The 8,622-nt window shown below is 44.7% G+C and overlaps 1 protein-coding gene across 1 annotated transcript; it reads right to left on the bottom strand.

The window, feature by feature from the left end:
• Positions 1-2,786: 2,786 nt before the first annotated feature.
• LOC104441675 (auxin response factor 9) lies at positions 2,787-7,502 on the bottom strand. The gene is made up of 14 exons (XM_010054860.3): positions 6,965-7,502; positions 6,606-6,721; positions 6,259-6,354; positions 5,969-6,025; positions 5,714-5,866; positions 5,535-5,619; positions 5,304-5,394; positions 5,017-5,181; positions 4,815-4,928; positions 4,661-4,733; positions 4,418-4,568; positions 3,761-4,311; positions 3,450-3,637; positions 2,787-3,344 (listed from the first exon to the last, which is right to left on the bottom strand). Exons 1-14 carry the CDS (start codon positions 6,975-6,977, stop codon positions 3,227-3,229), a joined length of 1,971 nt encoding a protein of 656 aa, XP_010053162.1. The 5' UTR covers positions 6,978-7,502; the 3' UTR covers positions 2,787-3,226.
• Positions 7,503-8,622: the final 1,120 nt, after the last annotated feature.

Below are 8,622 nucleotides of genomic sequence, written 5' to 3'. Positions count from 1 at the left end.
CTTCAATCTACATCTTCCATAAACCAAAATCATTCACATCATATCTATCGATTCTCACTATTCTTTCTTCTATCACTATCAATTCACTTCAACTCAACCAAACCTAGCTCTAATACCAATAATTACAAAAAACAAGTGATCAAACAAAAAATAAACAAAAGAAGAAAAGAAATTAAATACCAAATTTGCGTGGTTCAGTCATAGTAACCTCTGTCCATGGGCAAAGCAACAATGAATTTCATTATAGATCAATCGATAACAGAGATTATAACCACACTTGAATCACTCAAACACTCTTGGTGTTTTTCAAACTCCAATTACATCCAACAACTCACGTAGTATTTTGTCCCACAATTCCTCGCTAAATAATCTCTTAATCTCACGAAGAACTTACACGCATATCTCACCATAATATTTAATCGACTTTAACACTAAAAACTTCTTGGTGTAATCACACGGAGCCAACGGAGAAACCCATGACCAAGCACTCTTGAAATAGCGCTTCAAGACCTCACGTACAGAGTCATTGCTTCAAGGTTTCATTAACCGCATGAAGACCCGCGCATCAACCGACGCAACCCAAAATTCATATAGAGAGAGAGAGAGAGAGAGTGGGGCATTGAATCAATTCCCCTCTGACTCTACATGCCAATGTCAGGAACCGACTCCAACTCATACAAGGAAAGCTCATGTCTTTTGCTTTTGTGGATATTGTCCACATCTCTTTTGCTTTAATTCAAAAGTATTTAGATAAACTTTCCTATTATATCTTCCATGGATGCTTCCACGGATATATTCCATATCAGAGAGTTATCGAAATTGAAGTTCGAAACCTGCCTTGAAGTGCATCTGAGTATTAACTCCATGCTTTCCTACAATTCAACAAAAGTTGCCAACCATGATCAGCAAGAACAAGAGGGAGATTTGAACGAGAAGTGAAACACTACGAGAACGTCGACAAGAACAAGAGAAGCAAAGGATGTGAGATTAGGTGAAAAAAGTTTAAAAGCTCTTTTCGAGCAAAGTGTTTAGAGATTATTGCATTTCGGTTTGGATTTGTGATCTAACCTAAACCAAAACAAACCATCATGAGATTCGAACTTTTCTATCAGCTACCCAAACTGTAAGAGACCCGACTCGAAAGTGCCCGAAATTTTCAGATCAGTTCAGGTGGGTACGAGTCGGTTCCACCTTTTTGACACCCTTATCGTAAACGAGTCATGTTCTCTTAAAAATTTAAATTGCCAAGGGACGTGTTGACTGCATGCTTACAAATATCGAGCTTGCTTTGCAAAAGATGTTCAGGCTTCGCCTCCTCAAGGAGGGTGATGATTTCTCTGACGCGCTCATATAATCATGTGGTTTTATTGGCCAAAGACGTGCATATTTCTCGACACTCCAACACAGAAGTCGCATGATAGACCTCGGGATTGTTAGGAGACCGAGGAGCAGACCAGATTTAACGTAACAAGACAAAGGAAGAATGTTAGGGATCACGTTGTGAACCCTAGCTCGGACGTATCACTTTTTCCCCCTCGAAAAAGTGATATCGAACGAAAGGACACAGAAATCTCTAGAAGGAGCCGTTTGGTAACTTAAGTCTAACTCGTTGACCATTCTCATGGCCGCCCTGCCCTCGTGTTCCATGGGGTTCCGTGGGTATTTGTTCAAATAGCTCGGAAGGCTCGTCAACCTAATTTCCATCACTGGGTCCTCCCAAATCCTCAACTACGACAAGACTCGGGAGCAGAAACTTACCAAGTTTCCCCATTCGTGGCATCATGACACACCCGAAAAAGAGAGGAAGCCGCCTCATCCTGTGCGCCCCGAACACGCGGCGAGCAAGAGAGCTCATCTCACGAAAGATCGCGACGAGACCACGAAACGTACATGCTTCCTTCTCGCGAGCTTTGCGAGCGTTTGTGCGATTGCGGGAAACCGGAAGGAAAGAGCCACCCCTCGGATTTGACGTCCCATTCTCTTTCCCCCATGGACGTATAGCGACCGGCAAAACAAACGCGTCCATGTCGGCCGAAGACCCATTCAAAGGAAACGTCCCTCTCGGGTTTTTACTGCGACCGAGTCAAGGATCTCGAGAGCGAGCAAAAGCCACCATAATTGACAGAATAAAAGACGCAGCAGACACATGAACGAGAGATATTGGTTGACCCTAAATTTGGCCGAAGGGGTGGATACTCCTCTGATCCAATGACAACCCCGCCATCCATCGACATGATGAAGATTTCGGCTCCGGTCCACAAGGGCGATGGAAAAAGAGAGGAGAAAAAAGAAAAAGAAAAGAAAAGAAAAGAGATGCGTCTCCTAAACAAAGAAAAAAGTTTCATCACTTCAGTAAAGCTCCAAAGCAACAGGGGCATTGGAATTAGATTAAGGCCAATAATGACCTACTTTACGCTAGTGGAGGAGCGAGACCTTGAATAAACAAATGAAAAGGATAAGGGGATTTCCAGATATCAATATAAATTATATCGAACTCCAATCAACAGACAGCCCTGAGTAAGCCCGACAGGGGATTGGTGCGGCTTGTGGTGGTCGGTCGGTCAGTCCACTTCTCTCTCCCCCCCCCTTGCTTAAAATTCCCCCACGTGCGTACAACTGGTTCGTTTGAATTTTGGGGGCCTCTTTTGTTTCCAAAAGGGCAAAAGGCAAATCCAAAAGGCATCTTTGCAGATATCCTAAATCAAAATCCATGTTTTCTCATGCTAATATATTAAAAAGGGGGACAAAGAAAAGGAGGAAGAGGAAAAGGAGAAGAAAACAAGAAAGGGGGGAAAAGCTTTGCCATCTTCCATTTGCTGATGACTACCATGGATTCCACTTCCCAATTAAACATATCTACATAAAACAAAAAGACCTCCCCACTTACATCCCACCCAAGAAGAAACTCCAAAGATATACACAGATTCTTGGTCCTAAAAACCTAACGCATATAAAACCCCATCCTCCCAAGTTCCTAAGTGTTGATTGATAGTGGGTCCTATTATAGAAGTTAGCTTTCGCAAATAACGCCAAGTCCCCCAATTCCCCAAGCTATGCAAATTTCAACCCCACCCCGAAAAAACAAAACAAAAAAATAGAATAAGAAGAAAATGAAGGAAAAAAAGAAGGCCCCTTAGGCACAAGGAGATTACAGACAACAAGCTGCATACAAGAATTGCAAGGGGGAAATAGAGGAAAAGATACACAGGCGGCGAGACTCCGGTGGTTAAGCTAAGCTCCCTTCTTCTTCTACCGAGGACACGGGGAGCCTGCTTCCGGGGCTCATCTTCTTCACGTCCTGACTTGACCATATGAAGATTCTTCTGGCCATGTTGCAGAATTCCCTGCACAAAAGGATTGCCAATAAGAGGACACTCTCAGTTCGAGTAGGCTCGTAGTGTTGGGACCAAACTGATTGAAGTAGTAGTACTAGCACAAAATGAACTTACGGCCAGGGATCATCTCCCACAAGCATCATGTCCCCTTCATCATCGGTGAAGACGATTTCCCACTTATTCCGAGGCCTGAGCTCTCCTTTAATCTCAAACATCTCCTCGAGCTCATCAATGAGCTGATCATACTCTTCAAACATGGTCAAGTCAACAGCGCGACCCACAGCTACTCCTTGCATTTGAACCTGTTGGCACATATTCCAGCCAATCCAATACATGGCGATAAATATACAATGTAGAGAAAACAACAATCACTGCATATTGAATATTGAAAATGTAGCCCAGATCCTCAATCACGAAGTAGATACCTTAATGCGACTCCTTGCAGTGGTAGAACAACTTTGTTTGCTTCTAATCTCTTTTGGTGAAACCACAGACTGCTTTGGAATTATCTCTTTCGAGGTCTTTAAAACAACAGACTTCTGCTGTGAATCTGCTGCTGGAGCGTTGCCTGGAGTGTGTGTTTCGTTAATGCCAGCAGATCCATCAAGTGGCTGAACAGTCAGCCTGTCCACTTGCTGAGAGTTTGAAGAATGATTTATCAAGTCAATGCCAAACAATCGGCAACTAGTAGGTCTCTCGGGCTTCTCAGCCAGCTCGACCTTAGGTTCATTTCTCGGCTTTGGTGAGTGCATAGTTGAACTGGAAAGAAGTGGCCAGCCACAGACACTGGGAGAAAACTGCCTGTCCCCCTCAGTCTGAGGCCACGAGATAGAGTTGCTGCCAGTGTTCACACTTGTTTGCTTATGATGCCAAATACCATGATTATCGCTTCTTTTTCCTTCAATGAAAACAGTTGGTTGCGTAGAATCACAGGACTGCATAAGTCCAACATCATGGAGAGTTGCACCAGCAGTATCTACAATTATGAATGAGAAGACATTAGTTACCCACAACATGTAAATAGAGATATCTGCAGCAGAAAAGCAAGACACGAAGCTAACAGCAATTTCTTAGAAGATTACCAAGAGCAGGGAGCTCAGCAGGTGGTCGAGGCCTTTTCTTCGCCACTGCTGACTCTGTCATGCTCGGAGGTATAGATGGTACAGAGGATTCAATCTCCCATGGTGAAACTCTATCTGGCCTTGGAACAGAAGCATGTTCATCCCATTGAACCTGACAGATGAAAGAGGTCCAAAAAAGTTGGGACAATGCTGTTGCACGTGAAATTCCTTCAAAGATGAAAAGCATTTCCATTTAGTCGTTACCTTCAATGAACGCCACTTGGAATCAGTCCACTGAGAGGAAATGTCTTCGACTCCTACTATAGTACCAGAAAACCTGAGGAGAGAAAATATGAGATCATAGAAGAATCACAAACCAAAATAGTTCCCGGAAAAAGTAAATTGTGACTTCCATTACCTTCTCTCAGGAGAATCCTCTCCCTCAAACCTCATCTTGAATCTCATGCCAACAGAGAACTTATTGTTAACAGCTTCTAGATACTTGTTCAAGCTTATGATGAACTGACTTGTCCTGAGGTTTTACAAGAAGAGAATTCTATCATGCTTCAATCTAGAAATGCTGACATAATAGCAGGAAAGATAATTTCCATATGGTGTACCTGGGCTTATAATAGACTACAAACAGGGTTTGAGTCTGAACAGCATGAGAGGCAGTTGCAAGCACTCCTAAGTGCATACTCTGACTCGATATCACCGATGCAGGCATGGTGCTCTGTTGACGTGCCATGCGTCTGACACCAACACGAAGTTCTCCACTCTCCCCTCTATAAATGCATCAAGCAGAAGTAATTATTAAATGCCTTGACGACAGAGCAGGACAATCCAATGAAATCAACTATATAACAAATAAGGAGCAGATATTTAAGAGTATGAACAGCCTCTCTACCTCAAGAACACAAAGGAATCACCAGCAACCAATCTCTTGGAAGTGACAAATGTACTCCATCCAGTTGTCAGCAAATGCCTACGTGGTTGACCTGTTTTTTCAGAGTCAAGTGGAAGCACGAGTCACAACTTGTATTCATTCAGCAAGCAACTTCATAGAGCACCGATATGCACTTTCTTCATCCGAGAAAAAGCCACTTTCCTACACGTACTAAAAGCGTTTCTTATTTACCTCTGAAAATATGCTTAAATTTCCACTCATAACCATGGAGATCCCTTGCAGCCAACTCTTGAGTCGGTGTTGACTGGTTCATATCCTGCGGAGGAATAATACATGATAAAATGCTCACACGAAAGGAGGTAAGAGAGGGGGCGATGGGGTGGAGGCCAAACGGGCCGTGATGAAATTACCAAAGGCGGAAGACACTCAGTCGCATGTTTCCTGAGAACAGAAAATCCACCGTGCGTGCTCGTATCGGAGGCCGTCAAAACCTTGCAAAAGGAGTGAACTCGCGGCCTCGGAGGCTCAGGAAGGTAAGGGTCAGGACTCATAGGCTCGGATTGCTGCAAAAAAACGAAAAACCATGAAAATTAACAGACAGCTCACGACACAATCTTCACCCGTACGAGGCTTCCACAAGAATTATGGTCGGACTAGGTTCTTACAGGGGCCTCTGGAAGTAGAGTAATCTGGGCATAAACTTCATCCGTTTCTTGCTCCGCCTAAACATCAAAACAAAAAAGATCGAACAAATAATATCAAACATCACGTCGGCTTCTATTTCCCATCCATTTGTCATTAGAAAAGGGTGCTTTTCAGGAACCCAGAAAAGGAATTCAACTGATAAGAAGATCCAACGGAAGCCCGAATTCGCAGCGAATAACATCATCCAGCAATTACCAGCCAGGAGCTATAGCACATGTACAAACTGAAGTCAAGAGTCCAGACGAATTACCAGCAGCTGAATGTACATGACGCGACAAAGTATCTTCGGGGGAAGATTGAACAGCGGGATCCTCTCGTTCAGCTCCTGATTCGTGGACGCCTCCAGCTGAAACCCGAACGGCACGCGAATTAGAAGGCAAGAATAATTTACGGGATTTCGCCCCCCCAAAAGAAGAAAGAAACAACGCGAGCGGAAGAACACGTAAAAGGAAACCAGCTAAAACCAGAAACGTCGAAAGAAAATCCGTGCGCTAAAATCTCTCGGGCCTGTTCCCTACCGAACGAACAAGATGAAACGTCGATTCTAAACAAAAAGAGGGGGAGGGGGAAAGAAATCGTGGGGAAATGATTCCTCACCTGTTCCATGTGCCCTTGGGGGAAGTAGAAGACTCGCTCCCCAGCTCGGGGGACGTCAACGAGCGGGCCCGCGCACGCCTTCCATAGCTCCGTGTACAGATCGTCTTCTCCACCACCTACCAACGTCGAATCAAAAAACCGCCACCCACAAAAAAAAAAATAAAGAAGAACAACAAGAGGAGGAGGAGGATGAAGAAGAAGGAGAAGGAGGAGGAGGAGGAGGAGGAAGAGAAGGAGAAGGATAAGAAGCAGCAGCTCTCTCTCTCTCTCTCTAGCTCGCTTTCTAGCTCATCGACAGCAAGAGAGAGAGAGAGAGAGAGAGAGAGAGAACGGTTTCGACGCTCCTTCCGGGCATTCACCTCGATTAGCCATGTGAGCGCGGAATTCGACGGAGCTAGCGGGGTCGCCGGAGTATCAAGCACGGCTCGGAGATCTCCCTCTTTCTCTCTCGCCACACGCACGATAAAGCCGGCGATGAACAAAGCCCGCCGCAGCTAACAACCGCCCGCCGCGATTCGCTCGAAGGGGAAAATAACCACACAAAAAAAAAAAAGAGGAGACCCAACGTTAAACAGCCGCCGCCGCCGCCGCCGTCGCCGTCGCCGTCTCCGTCCGTCCGTCACCCACCACCGCCGCCGCCACCAGCTTCTCCAGAGCCACCGGCAGCCCAAGAAACAAACACCCCCCTCCCTCTCTCTCTCTCACTCTCTCTAGAATCCACAGAGGAAAACGCAGGGAGCACGCGCCCTCGAGGAAAATCTGGGGAGAGGAAAGAAGCCGACGATGCGCGCGGGACTTCGTATCGTAATCTTCTTCTTCTTCTTCTTCTTCTGCTTTCTTCTTTCTTCTTACTGCTTTCCTGGCTCCGCTTTCTTTCCTTTCAACTGTGACTCTTTGTGGAAGTCCCACATTTCAACTCCTGGGTGTCCGCGATGTATTGGTTAACGCCAACAGGAGTAACCCCGGTTAGGATTTGACCCTGCCCCTGGGTTAGCTCACGGTCGGGTTTGACGGAGCAGGGACGGCAGTGCTGAGGTGCCCCCCGGGCCCCACTTCCCCCTCCCCCGACCCGGCTGTCGCGGGCCTCGGGTAAAACAAAAAACAAAAAATTTAAAAAATTTAAAAAAAAAAAGTTTTTAACCCGCATGAAATCGCGCGCGCGGCCTTCTTCGCGCTCGGTAAATTTCTCCGGACGGGGTCGGGATTTCACCCCTCCGCCCTACGTGTGGCTAAAAATCGATCTTCTTGACCGACAACCGTTCGACCGTAACATTGATTTTCACCCGAGGGACTCTCTCTCTGCATGAGAAAATGCTGGAGGTCGGCACTTCGATCCTGCCCATTTATGTCGTCGGCAAAATTTCAAAGACTCGAATTTAATCGCCCCGCCGGACTTAGTACCATGTTTCGTGAGCTCCTCTAAGTAGCCAGGTTTTTTTCCCGAGTTCGTGTCCTTGGATTATTTAAAGAAGCTAGAGGACCATCACAAGATAGGTGCCGCCCCCCTCGCTATGTACAAGAGTAGGTGGAGAATCATAAAGTGCATGTTGAGGAAATTTCCTTCGTGGAACCTATAAACCTCCGTTGTGTTCGGAATAGTCGCACTTTCTTAAAAACATATCTCGTACAATAGATACAAGTAAAAGCAAAATACGGACTTACCAACTTTTGTTAAGGTGATATAAATGTCTCCAACTTTTTTCGTATCCTGAAAAAAAAAAAACCCTCTATTTTAGTTTCGTCGAGAAAATATTCTTCAAATTAGTATAAGTTCCGGATTTTTTATGACAGAAAAAAATTGGGATATTTGTATTACAATGATCAAGTTTAAGATTTTTAGACACAACAAAAAAACAAAAAAATCATGATATATATGTTATGGTGGATATAATTTAGGGGATTTTATGACAACATCCTTTTTTGTAATATGATTTTCAAAAATCAAAATAAGAATTGTAAGTAGAATCAAATCTAAACTACTAATTTACTTTATAAATGAAAGATAAGAACGTCTCAA

The sequence above is a fragment of the Eucalyptus grandis genome, chromosome 4 (genome assembly GCF_016545825.1).
Source record: "Eucalyptus grandis isolate ANBG69807.140 chromosome 4, ASM1654582v1, whole genome shotgun sequence".
NCBI lineage: Eukaryota > Viridiplantae > Streptophyta > Magnoliopsida > Myrtales > Myrtaceae > Eucalyptus > Eucalyptus grandis.
This window is presented reverse-complemented; position numbering and strand designations above follow the sequence as displayed.